Genomic DNA, 22858 nt, shown 5'->3' on the forward strand with positions numbered 1-22858 from the left:
ACTAGTTGCCGTAGTGACGTCAGCTTATAGAACTCGTCAGTGTCAAGATGGCTACGGAACCAAATAAGACCGAAATCCTTACCATTTTCAAAAGATTAAGATCTGTTCCTACCAATAAGGTAACCGAATACTCACCATCATTGCTTGTGTATTACTTTGTGAGGCTTTTTATACTGGCAGTCCATGGTTAGCTTTGGACAGGAGAAATTACCTGGGAAGCTAATCGTGTTCTAGCACCTAGCAAGGCCCGGCTACACGGTAAGACCGCTAGCAAAAGCTAATGACTACTAGCCTACCGGTAAAGTAGTCAAACATAAAGGCCACGTATGTATACGCTAAGGAAGCTTACTTGTTCCGCTGTGCCACGTCAGGAAAATTATGGAAGAATCGTTGAACTAAATAGACTAAACTCTCCATATGTCCGATATTGGGGACTGATTTAGTAGTGGTCTTTAGGTTTGCTTTGAAAGTCGTGAAATTTGACTCATTTCATTGATAAGTATCTGTTAGTGCTGGCAGAGTCAGATGTGTTGGCACTCCATAAGGTTTGTCAGTCAGAACTTCGGTTTTACAGTAATTTGTTATTAGGTGTTCTAGCTAACGGTTTACAGAGTAACAGTATAGTTTAAAATTAGATTGTAAAAGACGATGGTACTGTAAAGTCATTAAGCGTTCAAAGTAAGTGACAGAAATGCATAAGCAATATTATTTTATTTTTTTTTACACAGGAATGATGTTTGACTTACTCCGAGTCAGGCGTTTGGGTTCTATGACCCTGCAAGCCTTTGTCCTGCTGTTTATGAGATTTCGTTTGATTTCTTTTAACTATGAATACTCTGTTAGTTTTCATATTTAATTATTATTATTTAATGAATGAACAGTGCACTGCGACTCTCTATATGACAGTAATCATTTTAATATCATAATTTCTTCAATTATACTGTGCAGTTCAGTGTTCTAAGTAAATTGATCATCTATATCGGTCTTTACAATCCACAGCAAAGATGGTAATGAGAGATCGGGTATCGTTTTCTTGTATACATGTGTTTATAGTAGTAGTAGTAGAAATGGAAGCAGTAATGTCAAAAACATTCATTCATTAATTACTGTGCTTAGTAAAAATTGTACTTCCTGGCACATCGCCTGCCTAGAAGCAACAAAAAAGCTATCTGTCGAAATGGGTGAAGCACCAAAACCTCAGTCAGCCATGTGCGTGAGGTGGATGTTTTGAAACACACTTCAGAGAAGTATTACGAAACATGGTATTGGAAAGTCGAAGCATCAGCATTCTATCCCATTATAAAAGCTGGACGTAGCTTCGGGATCTGAAAAATGAAGCCAACCTGAAGTTCTCTCTCATTTTAACAACTGTATATATTGTATGTTTTTTCAATGCAAAGCACAAAGTTGAGATTTGAAGTTATTTAATTTTTGCTTTTTTAATTTTAGTTAAGATTTTAGCCACCACAGGAGTTTTGCAGTAATGCCCTTACTGCAGTAGTAATGTAGTAATAGGTTTTATGTAATTCTTTCTGAATACATGTTACTTCACATTGCCAGCAAGAATATCATGTCATTTTAGCACTCTCACATCTCCTTGAAAGTTAATAAATCGATCTGAAGCTCAAAGTGATAATAATACCAGAGTGTACACACCTACAAAATTTTATTAGAATTCATTCAAAACCTTTTAAGCTATAGACAAGAAAGAATGACATGCAGGGACGTAATGAACACAGGAGTTGTTGTGTTTTTTGGGTGGAGAACCCTTTTAATTCAGTAATATTGTGATTAAATGCCATCAACATTTAAAGAAGTCATTATTAGAAATTCTAGGTTCCATTTCCCGACCCTAAAAGAGGCCTGCAGGTTTGGTGATTTTCAGCTCTTTTGGAGTTGATCCATTCTTTTGTAGTCAATTTGAAAAATCGGAAATGCACTGCTGGACTTGACTATACTGAACAGGCCAATCACAGTCATTTTGGGCTGATCAATGCAATTTATAGTTAAATCTCTAAGGAAGTGCATGCAACATTATAAATGACAAAATAATAAATAAAATTAGACATACGCGATCTAAACTATGGCATGAACATGTTGTTGGAAGCTATTCTGACATTAATAGTAGGCAAAGTTTTGTGCTGCTGAAAATAGACATTATGATGGTGTAGAGACATTAACTAATATTAATAATTGATTAATATTAATTAATACAATATTTAATATTATTTAACTTTCAATCTGAAAAATGCTCCACCTCTTTGCTCTTCACGGTGTGTAAACACTCAGCGGCTCCATGTTAAACTATGTCATTGCTGCTTTTCTGTGACAGTAAATTCAATGAGTAAGTCTTCAGGAATGTTGAAACAAGCTGTTTAAATATAGCTGATTGGCAGCATCATTATCTGGTGATGATGTTGCTTCTCTTGCTCATATTGCACGATTAGCAGCAGGAAAATGTAATAGACTGTGACCACATGGGTTGGTCGAGCAGAAATGTTTCATTAAAATGCTGATGTTCTGTCTGCATAGGTATGTTTTGACTGTGCTGCCAAAAACCCCAGTTGGGCAAGTATTCCATATGGTGTCTTCTTGTGCATCGACTGCTCTGGCATCCACCGCTCACTGGGAGTGCATCTCAGTTTCATCAGGTAAACGTCATTGTACCTCAGCTTTGTAGCTGATCTAAAAATGTGTTGGTGTGTGATATTTTAACACAGAAGGTGGGTTTTGTTCTGGGAAAGGCTGTTAGTAAATGTGTCCATGGTCAGGTCCATGTCACATACAGGACTGTGTTGACTTTCCACATTGTTCCCCTTTCCTCCGCAGATCCACTGAGTTAGACTCCAACTGGAACTGGTTTCAACTTAGGTGTATGCAGGTTGGAGGTAACGCCAATGCGGTAAGTCTGAACCTGAGTACCAAGTGTAATGAGGTTTTTCTCAAACAAAAAAAAAAAGCAAAACGATTGTTGTCTTTTACCTAAATGATCCATGTTTTGTTAAGTGTGGTTTGCTGGTACGACACGTCTGTGGTTTCTAATTCTTCTGAAATGTCATTTCTGTGTTTTTTTGTTTTGTTTTGTTTTGTTTTTAAATCTGAAGACGGCATTCTTCCGCCAGCATGGCTGCTCCACAAACGACACCAATGCCAAGTATAACAGTCGTGCTGCCCAGATGTACAGAGAGAAGATTCGACAGCTAGCAAATGCTGCATTGTCTAAATATGGCACAGATGTGAGTATCAATGAATGATATAAATTTTCTGAATTAAAATTTCTTTCGCCCATCTCTGCTCTAGTTAAATAAGTTGTTGGTACATTGAGGTTCAGTGATAAGACTGATAAAAGGATTATTAGTGTTTGAGCTATGTGGCAGCTCTAGTTCAAAGTACATGGTAAATGGACTTTTACTGTAACTGAGCACTGAAAGTACTACAAGCTTCATTCACCCAATCAGTTATATACCTTGTCTAACATTTGATTCAGTGGCTTTCCCAAGTGTACTCTGACATGCAGACTCAAGTAGCCATGGATCGAACCAATGACCATCCTTTTGTTTTATCAACAAAACCATCATTAATTCAGGATCTACTCTATTTCAAAGAAATGAAAAGCTTTTAAAGTTACAAAATAAGTTTTCTTTTTGTTGTTGCAGCTTTGGATTGACTCTTCTGCAGGAGGCACGCCTGCAGTTTCTGACAAGAAAGAAACAGACTTTTTTGATGAACACACCCAGGTTTGTTTTTGTTTTGTTTTTTGAAAATCTGGTGCTTTTAATGTCACAGCATGTTGTTTAATCACTTCTACAATATTATAGTGTTCCTCACACAGACATTCCAGGTTTAATTAGCAACTCATTTTAGCATTTCTTTTACAGTGCACAGAACAGTGGCCTCCATTCCTCTCTTATTTGTAGTTAAGTCATTTCTAACCAGCTGCCCGTGGCCCTTTCCATCTTTCAGTGTTTCACTACTGTCTGGCTCACTGGCCATGTCACTGTGGTGGTGGTGCTCGTTATCTGCCTCTGCAGCAGAGTGCGGCAGCTCCACTGGCCTGGAGTTCTCAGGCAGTTCTTTTTCTGCTCTGGAGCTTATTTAAAGTCTGAACGTGCATCAGGTGGAAAACTGCAGAGCAGAGAAAGAACTTCCATCTGCAGCTGCTTTCTGAGTCTTTTCTAGTTGGACTTTATCCACAGGATGGAGAGTTGTTTAGTTGGTGTTTAGTTATTTGTTACAGAATAGAAACTTGCTGTGTCTGTATGCACCCTGTCTCCTACTAAAATAATACTTACTATAAATTCCACTTCTTTTGATATTTGTATTCATCATCTCCCTGTGAGTGTGATGCCGCTTTCTCCGTTTGCGTTTGTTTCACGTGTCGTGTTCAGCGTATGTCAAACGTATGAAACTTAAAAGTCACCAAGCTTTGTATCTGTGACAGAATTTTTTTGAAATTTAGTTATTGAAATTAATTATTATAATGATTAAAATTATTATAAGCTTTTGTGCCTCATTTGGAGAAAAATCTCGTGTGTGTATGTATATGTACAGATGAGCATATCATCTCCTTCCCCATTATGAATCTATGGGAAATGCTGCTTTAGGTATATAAGGCTGATTAAAACAATCTGAGATGTGATTGTGTTTATGTGTGTGTGTGTGTGTGTGTGTGTGCGTGTGTGACAAACTCATTGTTAAAGTTCAAACAAAAGCATTTGAGTAACTAAAGTGTTGAGTTTCACTAGTTTCAAGACTAGTTAATAAGAGTAGTCTTCTCAAGACTGTTTTATAACTGCCATGTGGGATTGTTACAGTTTATCATTACAGTCAGCTTATAAAATATATGTTGTTGTTGGTCAGATTTTAAGTGTTTCTGATTAAACAGTGAGCCACAAATGATTTGTGTATAGTTTAAATCTGAGTGAAAGATGTATAGATTTAAAGTTACAAGCTGAAGTTGCATCCATTCTTTAAATTTAATGACATTTATTTTTCAGCCTATTAATGACTGGAACGTTGCACCATCCTCTGAGCCAGAGCAGAACGGAGCCACTCTCACCCAGCAGCTGACGAACACAGCTGCTAAAGGCCAGGATGACAACCGTAAGTAAAATGAATCTTAGCAGTTAGCGTTGCATTGCCAGGTTCATTGTGTTTGGTGTGCTTGCTCCTGTGCAGACACACAGACTTGCAGCTCTAATAGCTGTGACTAAAACTAATGTGTGAAAAGGAGATGGGATGAATGAGTCGTTACAGGTCTTGACTTTGTTTATTTTAAAGAGCTATTACTTCATTAAAAGACATGTCCTGGTTAGTTTGGTTGGAAAGTGCCCATAGTGATTAGTCATCTTACCTGGTACTGCTGATGCCTTTGAAACCAGTGGGAATCACAGTGCTTCTGCATTTTGGCTTAGTTTTTGTTAATAAAATAAAGAAAAACTCATAAAATGAAGTCAACACAACCTCAGATGAACAACACCACATTATACACGGTATACTTTTTATTGATGTCCTGATATTAAAGCCTTAAAATTGAAAGTGGGTAAACGTCCTTTTTCACATGACTGTTTATTTTCACATTGATCCTGTTTTGAATACAGCAAATAAATGCTAAGAAAAATGCAGTAAAATGTCTGCAAAATTCTTTTGTTGCTTCAACCTTGTTTTGCTTTTATCTTTTTAGAGCCAGAGGAAGGACCCAGCATTGATGGTTTGAGCACATCACCCAAAGCTGCCATTGGTGAGTGCATTAGCTTCACAGAGCCTCTGTTCTTCTGTAACTACAGAGCTGTTATCTGTAGTTTTTCTTTGTGTTGCCATTTATGTTTCTGTGTATAGATACTTCCCTTACTCTGCTTCGACTGTGTTTATACTTTTGTATCCATACATCCTTTTGTCTGTGTGTTCCTGTAAAGACTGTTCTACTTTCGAGTCATATTATTCACATTCCTTCATAATGATTAGAATATTTCTGTCGTACTGTGAGGCTGGTTGGGAGGTACAGTGGGATGAATGCTAATCAAAAGGTTTATGGTTTGATCCCAGGTTCTTCTAGTCGACATGCACATGTGTCCCTGGGCAAGATAGTCAACTCTAAATACCTCCTGATGCATCTGTCAGAGTATTAGTGTGTGTGTGTGTGGTATTTCACCCTTAATAAAGCACGGTATCATTAGGTCTGAATGGATGAATCAGTGTTCCTCAAAGTAGAATCGTGCAATAGAAGTACATGCCCATTTACATAGTGGGTCATTCTCCACTTCAGTTCAACTCATTGTACTTCTATTGACAACAAAGCCATCATTAATGTGCCTTATGTAAGGTAAAAAACAGCCTGAGCCTACAGCTGCATAATGTGGGGAAGGTTGAGGGTCACCAGGGGCAACACTTACTATGAGCTTTATCAGAAAGCAAGGTTTATAAGGCTGTGGGCCTCCTGTTCTAGTAAAATGATATTGTGAAGTCTTTAAAATCATTGAGAACATGAAACATTTTATCTAATATATTAGTAAGTATTCTTGTTACCACGAATCATGATCTCATAATTGAATTATTTGCGAGTACAAACTAGTATTTATATTAAGTAGCGTATGTCAGAAACAATATGTTGCTCTTACGGGAATCTTGTTTTTGTTGAACTGAATATTAAGAGTTCCTGAATTTTAATGAATTCATTTTTTCTCCTGATTTGACTTATCACTTCTGTAATACTTCTATCATGTGCACATATCCACCACGGGGTAGTGTAATCTAATCTGGAACATCAGCATTATGTTCTGGAACCTGACTGTGGTGACTGGTTTGTCCTGCTCTTTAGAGGACTCCATGCGTTTGTCATCACGTGAAGGATGGACACCTCAAGGTGATATGTGTGGGTGTAGTTTGCACCGGCTGCTTTCTAGCTCAGACGCATGGTTTTGTTGCTTTTATTGACATCTCCTCAGTCGCCTCCTGTTTCTCCTACTCTGTCATGTAAACAGTATTAGCTCACTGGTCTTATTTGTACAGCTGATCAACAAGATACTCTTTGACAAGCATAAAGCTCTTTATTGTCATTGAGCGCAATTTAATTCAAAGTTACTACACTGTGTAAAACGACCACGTACTTTGCCAAGCTGTTGAGATTGTCTGTGTCACAACAGTAATGTGACTGAAAGGTAAAGAGTTCAGGGCTCGCAAAATTTCAAAATCCCTGGTAGCCCTTCGGGCAGGCACTCTTCAGTTTGTGGTAGCCCAAAATAAATTGAAGTAGCCCGAATAAAAAAGAGAGCAATTTTTTGATGTTTTGTTTCGAAACAAAACATTAATCAAAAATTGTTGAAAACAAAATACAACATTGTATAAAATTACAATCATCAACTCAAATACTTGGTTCTAATTGAACAGAAATTTCTATGAACTTGTAAGAACTGTGTAGAACATGAATCAGTCTGTCAGGTCCTGAATTTGAAATTTCCACTGAAGTCAAGGGTAAGAGGTAAGTGGAACCAAGATCTAGGACATTTTTATTTTTTTTTTTGAAGTTTGCAAAGACTGCTAAATTTTGCCAATGGTAGTTCACTCTTTGCAACATAGTACGCTGTTCTAAACAGATGTTTCAGGTTTATTTTTAGTATGTTCTTTGCAATTGGTGTTTGTTCTGGGAAAGATATTGCAGACTGAGCAATAATGCATTTCTTGCATTTCTCATGGGTTCTAATGGGGGTCTTTCTTAAAATTACTGGTCCCAGTAACAAAGGCGCTTGTCGACTCAGAAATCGAGGGAAAACCAACAACACACCCGGCAGAACATTGTTTTTTACAGGGGTCCACATAAGTGGTCCGCAGGTGCGCATTTGCTGTCAAAATAAAAAACGCGCACCAGATAAGAAGTTGCAACTTCTTGGTGCGCGTTTTTTATTTTGACAGCAAATGCGCACCTGCGGACCACTTATGTGGACCCCTGGTTATTTAGCTTGTCATATTCCAGCCACAGAAATTCTTTTGTCCATGAAACCATAAAGATGCACTTTCTTTTTCCCTCATAATCTGATTTGTCATAACTTTTCCGTTCTGTGGTCGGCTTTTCTTTGGCTGTCACTTCTTCACCCTGACTTGTCTTATTTGGCTCAGCAGAGCTAAAATATATATCCTGCTGCTTTTACACACGTACTCACATAACGGTCAGCGATTCTCTGCGCAATCAACCTCTCACATGTTTAAGCTTGCTGTGGGAGATTTCACTTGTCAGGTTTGAATAGTAAGCTAATGAGTGATAAGACGATGTCAGAGGAATTGGTGCGCAATTAATCGTCACTCACCAATCAGTGCTGCCGCTCTCTATACACAGTTCGCGCAATCGCAAAGTGAAAGCAAAAAACAAGCGCAAATTCAAACGCGATTTCAATATGTTGCATATTGACAGTGGTTCCCTGATGCCAATGACACAATTACCCAGCTACATGTCCGAAAGAATGCAAAAGCAATGACATATATTTTTCCTTCCTATGATAGCCCGACGGGCAGGGCTGAGATAGATTTTGGTAGCCCGACTGGAAAGTTCGCTAGCCCCGGGACGTCGGGCTAGCGATTTTGCGAGCCCTGGAGTTTCCTAAATGTTTGTAATGATAGTTGCTCCCTGTCACTCTGAAACTGTTACCAGGATGTGTAATTCTGCTGAGAGCAAAGTGGCCGAGTAACATTGGCATTACTGAACATTATGATCTTGCTGGAATGCAAAAAAAGCTGGTTTTGTGAACCTGAGGTCTAAGTGCTGTGGTGCGGTGCCTTTAACTGAGCAGAACGCTTTTGCTGCACTGATTTCTTAGGTTTGTGAATTAACAATTAAAAACCTTGTGAATGCTGTTTCACTGCAGAAGCATCTTTCACTAAATTTAGGTTGTTTTTCCAGAGCTAATGAGCTTTTTTAACCTTTGCTTTGATGCCAGATGAAGCTGTTTTCATGCATACTGAGCCCTGAACTCTGCAGATTGTCTGATGGAGCTAAATGTGAGAAGTCAGTTTCAATTTGTGTTTCAATCCAGTTTTATTTATACAGTTCCAAATCACAACAACAGTCGCCTCAAGGCGCTTTATATTGTAAGGTAGACCCTACAGTAATACATACAGAGAGAAACCCAACAATCATATGACCCCCTATGAGCAAGCACTTTGGCGACAGTGGGAAGGAAAAACTCCCTTTTAACAGGAAGAAACCTCCGGCAGAACCAGGCTCAGGGAGGGGCGGGGCCATCTGCCACGACTGGTTGGGGTGAGAGAAGGAAGACTGTACAAAAGGAGCTGCACTCTTGTAACAACATCCTCAAGTTCCTCCAGCTCCAGCTGCACCATGTTGGACTGCAGCTGGTGATTGTAGTCTCCATTCAGTTTGAAGCATTGGTGAGCTCAGAGTACTGGCACCAGTTCTCTGTGAACTGCTGTGAGTTCTAGTCAGTGGCACTGCAGTGTGCATCCGATCTGTAGAGGAGGACAAGAGCGACTGTCTCCAGTGGGAGGGATCAGAGCTAGCTGGACTTTGAAATAACAGTAAGGGGATTGTCCACTGAGTAAATTATTGTTGTTAATGTCTGAGACGCAGAAGGACAAAATTAAAATAAATAAAAAATATAACTGGATGTTCCTCCTGAGTAATGTTTGTGTGGGAAACTCGGACAATGTCCTGCCCTGATTATTCCAACATTGTTCGGAAGTCATGAGTGAAAATATCTTGAGAGATAAAATTATGTTGTAAATGTGTTTTAAAAAGACCCATGTGTCCCATGTGTTATAGATCTGAAGCCTTCTATCATTGGGAAAAAGAAGCCCATGGCAGCTAAAAAAGGGGTGAGTCAAACCACAAATATTTCATTGTTTCTCTGCTACATGAAGGTGCTGAAAAAATTTTCTAACATGACAAAGTTAGTATCATAGATTTTCCTTCACATTCCCTCTTCTGTGAGTTATCAGCTTAAAGCTGAGGACGCACTTTAACCATGTTTTTCCTGCTGCAGCTCGGTGCAAAGAAAGGTCTTGGTGCCCAGAAGGTGAGCAATAAGAGTTTCTCAGAGGTGGAGAAGCAGGCACAAGTGGCTGAGAAGCTGAGAGAGGAGCAGGCCGTGGAGGCTAAGAAACAAGCCGAGGAATCCATGTAAGAATAAGAGAAAAAATATTCTCTCTAATTTTCATTCATCTATTTTTTAATGCTAAGCCATTTTATTATTTCCAGCCACACACTTCTATGTTTTTACCTTAATAAAGTAGCTTTGCTTAAGTCACACTGAGCTCACACACAGCCAGCAGTAAATGGAAAAACAAACTGAATCAGTGTTCACAGCACGCTGCAAACTAATTATTTAAAACTTTGACCTTGTTTTATGAACATCCATCACTGTAAAAGGCAAAATAAGAAAAGCAAGTAATAAAAATTAAGTCAAATTAATGAATGTTTAAGATGTATCTTTTGTACATTTTTCCAAATAAAAAAAATCTAATATTTAAAATTCTGTTCTGACTGCTGCAGTGTTGCCTCGATGCGTTTGGCCTACAAAGAGCTGGAAATTGACAGAAAGATGGAGGAAAAGAAGCTCCAGAATCTGGAAGGCAAGAAAAAAGAGCAGGCCGAGAGACTGGGCATGGGCTTCGGCAACAGGAGGTAAACACATTTTTCATTTCAGTTTCAGAATTTAGCTGAAGATTCTTACATATAAGATGCAAGAAAAATGCATGCTTGAAATAAAAATGCAAAAACACAAATTTGAGATACATATATGGTGTAGCTTATAGCACGAGATGAAAGAGTCCATCTGGGAAAGGTTTACCACTTGGAAAATGTTCATGTGAAAGACCACCTTATAAAGTGCTTCCAGAGGAAATGATGAGGGACAAAATCCTCGCTGCTTGTTATGTGAAAAATCTGAACATTATTTGAAACAACTATGTGGCTGAAGACTTATTAATCTGGCCTTAATGTGGATTATTTTGTGATGTTTGGTGCAGTTTTCTTGTTTTGTGGGCTTGTTTTTTCAGCAAATATGTTTATACAGTATATGCATATAAGGCAGCCTTTTCCTTCTGCAGTATTTTTGTGTGGTGCATTTTTCTATGTTTAACAAAAGGATAACAAAGGCGTTTAAATCAACCTGAGATGATTTGTTGTAATTTTCACATGGTGTTACTGAGGTGATGCGAAGTGAAACATGGATTCTTTTGTTTGGTAATGTGCTGGAAAAGCTTGAAAATGGACCTTGAAAGTGCTTAAAAAGTGCTTGAATTGAATTTGACCCTAAAAAAGGTGTATGAACCTTGATAATAGTTTTTGCTCATAACGCAGGAAGCTAACGCAGAATAGAGGAATGCCAAGTGTTTGTTAGGTCTGTAAATGTGAGCATTTATTTCCTGTTGCAGTGCAGTGTCACATTCAGTGATGTCAGAGATGCAGGTCATCGAGCAGGAAACGCCCGTGGGAGCCAAGTCCTCTTCTCGCTCCAAACTGGAAATGTTTGATGAGCCTGGTTTCACCTCTGGACCTCCAAAGTACGCACAGAACCCACTTATGTATCATGGATGCATTATCTACCACAGAACATAGAAGAGAGAACTGAGTGCAGTCCCTTAATAACCCACTGTGTTTTGGATCTTAGATACAAAGACAACCCATTTACAGTGGGAGACAGTTTTGGATCCCGGTGGGATACTGAAGGAGGAACTGCCTCTTTCACCACCTCCTGGGCACTGGAGAAAGATGACCCCAAGGAGGAGGTCACCATCTCTAGTATTCAACCAACTGGAGAGCGGTACATCAATATTCACTTGCCAAATACATACATGTCCTTTAGCTTCTGTCTAAAGCTCTTAGCTCTGACGCACGTTCTGAATGCTTAAACTCAGACTCCCCAGCAGAAGAAAAGCCGAGGTCTCAGCTTCAGTTTCAGAGTCAAGTGAGGCCAGGCAGAAGTTTGCCAATGCGAAGGCCATCTCCTCGGACATGTTCTTTGGTCGGGAGAGTAGTGCTGAGGTGAGAACCCTTCTCGTCTTCATTTCACTATACAACAGTTCAAATCTAGGGCCTCTGTAGGCTTGTAATTAACATTTAACCTTTGTTTGTTAAACTATGTTGTGTTATTACCTCTTGGTTGACCTTTGTTTCATCTTTTTCACAGTATGATGCAAAGACGAGGCTGGAGAGCATGTCTGGAAGCACTTCCATCAGTTCAGCCGACCTGTTTGGAGATGGCAGTGACCACAAAGGTAAACGTTAACCAGCAGTTCTTATAATGTCAAGGTTCATTTACTCCTCAGCGCTCATCTGCACTTTTGAGCTTCCTCTTCTAACTTGTGTTTACAAAACTATATATTACCCTACGTGAAATTAGGGGAAATAACTAATGATTAAATACAGAGTTGTGTGTACTCACATAGAGAGTTAAATGTAACGGTCCCCTAAAAGGGTCCAGGCGATAAGGGGAAGTAACAAAAAGTGTCCGGGTCGGAAAAAGGAGACAAGGAGGCAAAAGGGTTAAATTAAAGAGTTTTATTAAAGTTTCTATCAAATACTCCACTAAAAGAGACGGACAAGCTGCTATCACCGTTTAAAGAAACACAACAAAAACCCAAGCGTTGGTCAATGAACTGAAAAGTAAGTCAAAAAAGAGTTTAGTCACCAAACACTGGCAGGAGTAAACAGTCACCGAATGCAGCTCACTAGCTGCAAACACATAAACACACAGCTCACTCTGGCTGCATCCACTCACATGGCACTCTGGCCCCAGAGCTCACCTTTCTCTGGCCTTAAATACTTTTAATTGTTGATGGAAGGCAGCTGTACAAAAGAAAAAGGTGGCACCTAAGGCAGGAGAGCTGGTAGGACACGCCCACACAGGCAACTTCAGGAGGAGGCCCTGCTAGGGTCACCTGGTCCAGCCCTAACTATATGCTTTAGCAAAAGGAAAGTTTGAAGCCTAATCTTGAAAGTAGAGATAGTGTCTGTCTCCTGAATCCAAACTGGAAGCTGGTTCCACAGAAGAGGGGCCTGAAAACTGAAGGCTCTGCCTCCCATTCTACTTTTAAATACTCTAGGAACAACAGGTAGGCCTGCAGAGCGAGAGCGAAGTGCTCTAATGCAGTAATATGGTACTATGAAATAAAATGTAATTTATTTATTATTTAGAAGGATTCAAATTTGATTCTGGATTTAACAGGGAGCCACTATATGGGAGAAATCAAATCAAAATATCGCTTATGGACTCGAGAATTACAAACCACACTGACACTGCATTATTATAAATCTGCAGAAAGGGTCTGTATCCTACACCTTTGGGGAAGGTACAACTACCTCATCGGCAAATGCGATACGTGTGTTTGGCAGTAATGTTGATTAGATCAAGGCTGATACCTTGGTATGAGATATTATCCTTTATGCTTAAAGAAAAGGCTTCGCACATGAGCGCATGAGTACAAATACAAATAAAGACAAATGCAGACAATGTTGGCGTGGATCTGACGTCAGGGTCACTGATTTTTAGTGGATGCACCTGTGGTGTGAATTCAAAAGTCTTGGCTTTTTTCATTCTCAAGTTACTGCTTTCACAAACTTGGGTGATGCTGTAAAAATGATATATAGTGACCTCCAAAAAGTTGGTGAATAATGAGAGTGGGATTTGAGCCATGCATTACTGCATGTAGAGGTGAAGTGGCCTACAGTGTGTTCAGCGTGTTGGAATCACTGCAGTGTGAAAGCAGCCTAACTGATTTGAATGTGTGAAAAAGTCCCGTCTGATTAGACTTCTCTGCTCCTCTTAGGAAGAGCCTCAGGCTTTGACAGCGTGCTTCCCTCTGGCCCGGACATCGCTCAGTTCAAACAGGGAGTCAAGACCGTTGCGGGAAAGATGGCTGTCCTCGCCAATGGTGTCATGAACACGATCCAGGTGAGACTGGTAAATGAGACAGCTGCTTTATTTCACTTGAATCCATAAGTTTGCTTATACTTGTCCTTGTTTTTGTGTTTATTCCCTCCTCAGGACCGCTACGGCTCCTACTGAGCAGCATCGGCCGGTGGGATGACATCACCTGAACTAACACCTGTGTGGAGCCAGACAGCCTCTTGACTGACACGTGCATTTGGACGGAGAAGATGGGATGAGACATGGGCAGCAGAAAGTATTGCATGGGAAAAGAAATGTCCGTCACGTCCGTCCTCCACTATTGACAGTTTGAGACAGTATTTTCTTCTCTCATTCTCATTAGCAGACTCTTTAAGTTTGATTTTCATGAGCAAAGCCGAGCATCACAGGTTGTATTCTTTTCTAAACCAGAGTTTTGTTGTAATTTACTGTTTGGAGTACTTTGGTCTTAGATTTTCAAAATGATGTCAGAGTTCATTCTGCTATATTTTATTCCTTTGCAGAAGTTATTTCCATTCATATAATCAAATATGTCATGCTAGTTTTTGTTTTATTGTGACATTTAAAAAAGAGGCAGTATATATTTTAGTGTTATTTGAACAACAATCCCAAACTCAGTGCTGCTCACTTACAGTGGCACTTGTCCACTGTTTTTCTTCTTTTCCATAAAGCACTGACTGATTTTCAACTCTTTGAGTTTGGAATTATGCATTTCTGTCTGCGTGAAACGTGGAAGAATCACATTTTTGATGTGCAAGTTGCTACGGTTACATGCTGTGTTTGAAACAGATGGTGCAGCAGTAAAGTCATCATTCCCTATAACAAACTTCCAGCTTCCAATACTGGGAATTAGGGAGGGTTAAATCCAACTCCAATAAGCACTGCAGACAGAATATGCTGTCCCAGCTCAAAACTATAATACTGTATTGACTATGCATCTCCACTCTGCAACCTTCAGCTGTGTTTCACTTGTTTTTGCTTGTTGAATCTGAAGTCTGCCTTGATCAGTGCTTTTTTTTTTTTTTTTGGAAAGCCTGTATCTTTTAAGTTCACATATTCAGTTTTAAATGGAAAAACGATCCTCGCATTAACAATGTGAATACAATAGTATTTAGCTCGAGGCAAATAATTCTCTCTAAATTTCACTGCCATGTACAATGCAGTTAAATACAGTGAACTCGAACTGTGAAAATTCAGCACGCTTGTTCGTATCCCATCTTGTCTCGTGTGTTCAGGGCAGACTTTACATTCAACAAGTTTTGGAAATTGGATAAAATTCAAAAGTAGTTCTTTTCTTTTTTTTCTCTCTCATGCATCAAAGTGTAATTTTGATCACCCCCCCGTGTGTGCGCCCTTCCCATGGTAAAAATGTGGGGCGATAGGATGAAACATTCAAAACTATTTATTTGTAGGTTACAAAAAGAAACAGTTAATAAAGATCAAAAACCTCTGCTTTGTTTTCACTGACGTCAACTTTCTCACAAAGACCCAAAGCTAAACCTGTGGTTGCTGTCATCCTAGATTTTACTCTGTGCAACATTCACACATTTTTATATAAAAGCAGACTTTTTCTTCTACATGAAAATGATCCAAAAGTGGGGGAAAAAAATCATCACTTTTGCTACTGGAAATCCATGGACCTATTAAGGAGCTATTGTGACATCGGTGGGGACGCCCCACAGATTTTAATGCAAAGAAATTGAAGTCAGTCTTTGAAATATTTCAGTCAGGCAACTCAAACTGTGCTGCAGCAGGCTGTAAACACGCAGTTTGGACTGGTTGGTGTCTTCCTGTTAAAACTGAGTACTTCCTTCCTCACCCAACGCTTGCTCATAGGGAGCTGTGTGATTGAACTTTCTAACATTGTAGGTTCTTCAGCTTCAGTATCAAACACTCTCAGGTGAGTTGTTTCAGGTGAATTGGTGCTATATAAATAAACCTGAATTAAACTGAACTGGTTTTGGTATAAGTGATTTAGCTCTCACCTTCCAGCCCTGGAGGTTATTGTTTGGTGGGAACATGATTACTATACTGTGGATATCTTTTAATATGAAGCCCCTCCATTCTGTTTGTGGAAAATCTGAAGAATGACCAGAACAGAGGTCTGTTGTTCAATGCAAGGTTTATGCTGGTGTATTACAAGCTCTGAGCCTTAGAACTCACTGTTGCTTCAGCTTATCCTTAGCGTAAGTGTTTGTTAGCTGACTGTTACTATTAATCACACAGTTTGATTCAAATGTTATAAATAATCAAATTTCATCACTGTTCAACTGATATCTATCCATCTAATTAATCATCCACATTTCACCTAATTACAACAGGGTCGACTTTTTTTTTGCTTTTCACAAAAAGAAAAACCTGCTGAATTTATCATTTGTGGGTTTCTACCAAGGCAGACAGAACGGAAACCCTTCCAAAGTGTTTCTTCAGTGTTTGTTTTTAAATCTAAAAGGTTAAAAAAAAAAAAAGCTGGAATAATTAAGATTTGGGATTTTAACATTGATTTGAAAAAAAAAAAAAAAAGACCACAAGAAACAGGAAAAAAAAAAAGCAGCTAACCTCAGACTAACCTGTCAGTCGGTTACTTAACTGTAATTTTGAGCATTTGGAAATCTATAAATTACCAAAAGGCAAGAACAATAATAACAAATTATATTTGTGCATGCAGACTGTTAGCAAATGAGAGCAATTGTGTGGGCCACAGTTCATGTATTATGAAGACATGGTTTGCTTTAACGTGTAGGCTCACTGTATTTACATGGGTCCACCTTCCAAGTCCTCTCTGCAGCGAGCTGCTGAAATAGATCATCTGTTATTGACAGATAAAGCAGTGCAATGATGGGCGGAGTTCACAAAGAGATTCTGCTATAAATCACAGACTCAGTGTGTCTACACTGCAAAGATTTGGGACACATACTTTGTGTACCGAAAAACTTGCTGAGCGCTGGGATTTTAATTATAATGACTGTAATAATTCGATTTTTGAAATGTCCCTCACTGCAGGCCAGTCATTTCCAATCATTTTATCTGATTTCTGAGGAATTATTGCAAGAGTCTCTGTCTCTGTTACATCCTGGCAACTGATGGTTCTTTTGTGCAGTTTCTCCAGCTGATTAGCAAACGTCAAAGAACTGAGTGCAGGTTTTAGCCCCAGTTGTAGAAGTAGATCTTCTGCCAGGTGGGGAGATAATCCATCAGGGGACCTGAACACAGAGACAACTCAATCAAACCCGGCACTAATAGTTCATGAAATCATGTATAATATGGTGGAACAACAGTGCCAAATAAAACAAGAAGAAAAAAAAAAAAAGATCTCTCTCCATGTATACATATATATGTATATGTACATGTATATATGCAGAAAGGAGTGTGTTGCTACAAAAATGGAGAGAAAAGGGCAATTAACAATGGAAGAGAGACAGACCACAGGGCTCGCAAAATCGCTAGCCCGACCTCCCGGGGCTAGCGATTTTTCCAGTCGGGCTACCAAAATCTAACTCAGCCCTGCCCGTCGGGCTATCATAGGAAGGAAAAATATATGTCAATGCTGTTCCATTCTTTCTCAAATGTAGCTGGGTAATTATGTCATTGGCATTGACGAGCCTCTGTCAATATGTGAAATCGAGTTTGAATTTGCGCTTCTTCTTTTTTTTGGCTTTCACTTTCACTTTGCGATCGCGCGAACTGTGTATAGAGAGCGGCAGCACTGATTGGTGAGTGACAGATTAATTGCGCACCAATTCCTCTGACATTGTCTTATCACTCATTAGCTTACTATTCAAATGTGACAAGTGAAATCTCCCACAGCAAGCTTAAACATGTGAGAGGTTGATTGCGCAGAGAATCGCTGACCGTTATGTGAGTACCTGTGTAAAAGCAGCAGGATTTTTATTTTAGTTCTGCTGAGCCAAATAAGACAGGTCAGGGTGAAGAAGTGACAGCCAAAGAAAGCCGACCACAAAACGGAAAAGTTATGACAAATCAGACTATGAGGGAAAAAGAAAGCTCAGCTTTTTTGGTTTCATGGACAAAAGAATTTATGTGGCTGGAATATGACGAGCTAAATAACATGATGTTCTGCCGGGTGTGTCGTGAGTTTCCCTCGATATCTGAGTCGACAAGCGCCTTTGTTACTGGGACCAGTAATTTTAAGAAAGACCCCATCAGAATCCATGAGAAATGCATTGTTGCTCAGTCTGCAGTATCTTTCCCAGAACAAACAGCAGTTGCAAAAACATACTAAAAACAAACCAAGCACAACAAGAAGTCCTGAAAAAGCTGTTTAGAACAGTGTACTATGTTCCAAAGAGTGAATTACCACTGGCAAAATGTAGCCATACTTGCAAACTTCAAAAAGCAAATGGCCTCGATCTTGGTTCCCCTCACCTCTTACCCGTGATTTCAGTGGAAATTTCAGATTCAGGATCTGACACAGACTGATTCATGTTCTACACAGTTCCAAATATTTGAGTTGATGATTGTAATTTTTATACAATTGTTGTAATTTGTGTTTTAACAATTTTTTGATGGATGTTTTGTTTCCTTTACAATATTATACTTTAATGTATATTACCGTAAAGGAAACAAAACATCCATCAAAAAATTGTTCTCATGTTTTTTTTCGGGCTAGTTAAATTTATTTTACCTGCCCGAAGGGCTATCAGGGATTTTGAAATTTTGCGAGCCCTGGACCATCATAACTCTTAGGTCTGTAGATCTTTCCTGCAGAGAAATTGCAAAGAAAGTCAAGCTGTCAGTGAGTACAGTTTCCTTCTGCACTCAGAAACAAACTGTGACGGGAAGAGGTCTGCAGACCCAAAGACAACTGAATCAGAGGACAAGTGTCTGAGAGTTAACAGCTTGTGTGATGGCGGCTCACAGGACAACAGCTTCAGCACAGCTTAATAGTGGTCGTAGTAAGAAAGTCTCAGTTTCAACTGTGAAGACTTCGAGCTGCAGGTTTGACAGGATGAGTTGCAGCAATATAATTAAAAAAATAAATTTAAAAACAGAGGCCTGGGAGCGTGAGGGACTGCGCTCTTCTGGACTCTTTCTTAATAATAAACTCTACCTGTGATAAGTAATGTGTCTGTACGTTTTAGAAAAATTTTTAATTACAAATAAAACTGAATTATCATATCATTATCATATAGTGTCGATGCACATTCATGTGACCTTCAAATTAAGTGGATTCTCCCACATGTTAACTCAAGGTTCATACACCTTTTTCAGGGTCAAATTCAAGCATTTTAAGCACTTTCAAGGTCCATTTTCAAGCTTTTCCAGCACATTACCAAACAAAAAAGAATCAATGTTTCACTTTCACTTCGTATAGACTTAAAACACACATTTTACTTAAAAATTAAGATGTGCAAATGTGAACTAATCAACTTGTTAGAGATATTCATCTCCTGCTGAAAAAACCCCAAAACAAAACAAGAAAACTGCATCAAACATCACAAAATGATGCACATTAAGGCCAAATTAATAAGTCTTCTCATCAGATATCGATGCTTCTTTCCTATGTGACACAAAAAACTAACTGTGAGATGTTTGACTACATTGCTGTCTGTATTATTGTTAGTCCTAAATGATCACCTTTAAAGTGTTTGTGCTAATAACACCATGTACAGTAAGACGGGCATGGAGAACAGCACTGACTGGGAGAGGCTTTGAACAGATGAGACACTCAGTTCAATTCATCATATAAGACTTTAAGAATCTATTTATTTAGTCTATCACCTGTGATATAATTATGTAAAATTATAATGCATCATCAATAATCATCTCCCTTAAATAAACAGGCAGCCTTGAAATATGAAATATTCATATACAAAAAACACATATACATGTGTCTATTGTCTCCGTGGGTGATAGTGCCCCACAGGCCTCAGTGTGAGCTTGAAGCTATTCATAATGTTTAAGTTGTTTAATGTGTAGGTCACGATAAACAGATTTTGAATGAACGCCAAGGAACTGCCCATATGGATCAGTCTGTCATATTACTAATATTTCCCCGTAAGCTGTTGCCAAAGGCACCAAGTTAATTAAATCTAAGCATTTAAGGATTTCAAGCACCCGTATGAACCCTCTTAACTCATCTAAACTCATTTAGTCTGTTTCAAATTAAAGAAATAATTTCACCTGATTATTTTAGGCGATTTCAGGTGACAATGTCTCATTTCTCTGTCACACGTACAAATGTTTACAGTACGCATTACGAAGTAGAACTCTGAAATGCATTCTATTTTCAAAAGCTGCTATTTTTTAAAGTCACAATTTCAGTTGTTCTACAAACAGCTTTAAGAAGTCTAACTAAATTTTTGACAGTTACAGCAACACAAGGCAACATCGTGCATGAAGAATTAGCACACTGTTCTACTTACGTGCCACAAGCCCGACTCCTGGAACATGATCAGCCAAAAGTCTGAGCAGGAACAGAATCTTTTCCCTGCACATGAAGGAGCAAAAAGTAACACTGTTAAAAGACCAGTGAAGGAACAAGAATTACAGTACTGTGCAAAAATTGTCAGCCACTCCTTTTATTTGGGGAGGTGGGTGGCTTCAGGAGAGTATTGACAGGCTTCCTGCTCCTGTAGATGAAACGCGAAGCAAACTATCGTCTAATATGTACCACCAGCTACAGTTTAGGACATCTGTCACCTGTACTGTATTTGTCTGATACATCCTTAGTGCAGGGGGAGGGAGAGGCCCCTATACATCCAGGCCTTGTAATGAACCAGGTCACCCAGCCCAAAGCCCCACTAAACCAAGCCGGCAGGACCCATAAGCCCCCACCCATCCCCCAGCTACAAAACCCCCACCATCCATCAATACAAAGCCTTGATACAAGCGATACAGTACACACCCCTTCATTGCAAGCCATCCCCAATGAAGACACCAGGAGGGGTACACGCGCCAAACTCCACCCTTAAAAACCACAGAGGACCGGACCCCATAAGAACAAGGACAAGAACGGACACAGTAGGAGTGAAAAAGGAAAAGAGAGGACCGACAGCACAGACCCCCAACACCATGATCTCCCCACGCCAGTCTTGGCCCAATGCCTCAATTCCATCTAACCTGCACCCTCTCGTCCCACCGTACACGACCAGCACCCAGAGGAGGTCATAGCCCACGCAGGCCCAGAGGACCCACCCACGGTCCCCCAGAGCAGCAGAAACCATTGGGAGGTTTCTTTACATTTAGGAAACCTTCCTGAAACGCTATAACCTCTGGATTATACCGTTCTAACGAGCTTGCAGGTTAATATTTGGTATGACCAAATTTATTCTTCAACATAGCCTCAACTTTCTTAGTTTTTAGGAATGGTTCTTCTTGATGAACGTTCCAAAAGGTTTTCTTTGGACTTCATTATGTTAAATGATTCTGCACTGCTTACAAACAAACAAAACAGCTAATGTCTAAAGACATTTTTCGGAAGACTATTAAAAAGCATAAAGAACTATTAGTCTAGACTTTTGCACAGTACTCTATTTTCTACAGATTCTACAGGGTGGGCCATTTATATGGATACACCGTAATAAAATGGGAATGGTTGGTGATATTAAAGTCCTGTTTGTGGCACATTAGTATATGTGAGGGGGAAAACTCCTCAAGATGGGTGGTGACCATGGTGGCCATTTAGAAGTCGGCCATCTTGGATACAACTTTTGTTTTTTCAATAGGAAGAGGGCCATGTGACACATCAGACTTATTGGTAATGTCACAAGAAAAACAATGGTGTGCTTGGTTTCAACGTAACTTTATTCTTTCATGAGTTATTTACAAGTTTCTCTTTGTTCACAGCCATTGACATGTCGAAGAGGTTAACTCGTGAGGAGCGGATCGAAATTGTGTTGATATCTGGTGAACGCAGTAACCGGGTCATTGCAGCAGATTTCAATGCAAGACACCCTACGAGACCACCCATCTCCCATGCTACAGTTAGCAAACTGCTTGCTAAGTTTCGTGAAACTGGTTCAGTGTTGGATTTGCCAAAATGTGGATGCAAGAAAACTGTCACTAATGAAGAAACATCAGTGGCTGTCCTAGCTTCATTCAGCAAGAGCCCACAGCGTAGCACTCGCCGCATGTCACTGGAGAGTGGCATTAGTCGAACATCCTTCGGGCGGATATTAGCTACTCACAAATGGCACCCTTACAAACTCCAGCTACTGCAGCATCTCAACGAGGATGACCCAGATCGGCGCACAGAATTTGCAGAATGGGCAAAACAAAATTGGAACAGGACCCTCAGTTCACGCAGAAGATTTTGTTCAGTGATGAGGCAAACTTTTATGTGAATGGTGAAGTTAACAAACAAAACCACCGCTATTGGTCTGACACTAACCCACATTGGATGGATCCTCCAAGACTGTTGGAACAACAAAAGTGATGGTTTGGTGTGGTATATGGGGTACAACGATAGTGGGTCCATTCTTCATCAATGGAAACCTCAAGGCCACTGGATATTTGAAATTGCTACATGATGATGTGTTTCCCTCTTTGTGCACTGAAGCTGGCACGTTCCCTGAGTTTTTCCAGCAAGATGGTGCACCACCACATTATGGGTGCCAGGTCCGAGCATTCCTAGATGAACAGTTTCCTGGAAAGTGGATTGGTCATCGTGGGCCAGTTGAATGGCCCCCAAGGTCTCCCGATCTGACCCCTTAGACTTTTATCTTTGGGGTCATCTGAAGGCAATTGTCTATGGTGTGAAGATACGAGATGTGCAGCACCTGAAACTACGGATACTGGATGCCTGTGCTGGCATTTCTCCTGCGGTGTTGCTATCAGTGTGTGAAGAGTGGGAGAAGAGGGTTGCATTGACAATCCAACACAATGGGCAGCACACTGAACACATTTTATAAGTGGTCAGAAACTTGTAAATAACTCATGAAAGAATAAAGTTACGTTGAAACCAAGCACACCATTGTTTTTCTTGTGACATTACCAATAAGTTTGATGTGTCACATGGC

At 39.7% G+C, this 22858-nt stretch overlaps 2 protein-coding genes across 2 annotated transcripts in view; one reads left to right on the forward strand and one right to left on the reverse strand.

Annotated features, from left to right (window-relative positions):
- Window positions 1-15329, forward strand: arfgap2 (ADP-ribosylation factor GTPase activating protein 2). Its single transcript, XM_031757719.2, has 16 exons — window positions 1-119; window positions 2533-2651; window positions 2830-2902; window positions 3105-3236; window positions 3657-3737; window positions 4998-5103; window positions 5684-5740; window positions 9770-9822; window positions 9990-10126; window positions 10499-10630; window positions 11383-11511; window positions 11619-11771; window positions 11866-11992; window positions 12138-12225; window positions 13777-13901; window positions 13995-15329. The coding sequence occupies exons 1-16, from the start codon at window positions 48-50 to the stop codon at window positions 14013-14015; spliced, it is 1605 nt and encodes a 534-aa protein (XP_031613579.1). The 5' UTR covers window positions 1-47; the 3' UTR covers window positions 14016-15329.
- pex16 (peroxisomal biogenesis factor 16) overlaps window positions 15264-22858 on the reverse strand; it is a 14311-nt gene continuing 6716 nt past the window's right edge. Inside the window, exons 11-12 of the mRNA XM_031757720.1 lie at window positions 20264-20328; window positions 15264-17080 (exon numbers count right to left, since the gene is read on the reverse strand). Coding sequence (XP_031613580.1) covers window positions 17022-17080; window positions 20264-20328 — 124 coding nt within the window. The 3' untranslated portion in view covers window positions 15264-17021. The remainder of the gene's footprint in view (window positions 17081-20263; window positions 20329-22858) is intronic.

This window comes from Oreochromis aureus, linkage group 1, assembly GCF_013358895.1.
Source record: "Oreochromis aureus strain Israel breed Guangdong linkage group 1, ZZ_aureus, whole genome shotgun sequence".
In the NCBI taxonomy this organism is placed as follows: Eukaryota; Metazoa; Chordata; class Actinopteri; order Cichliformes; family Cichlidae; genus Oreochromis; species Oreochromis aureus.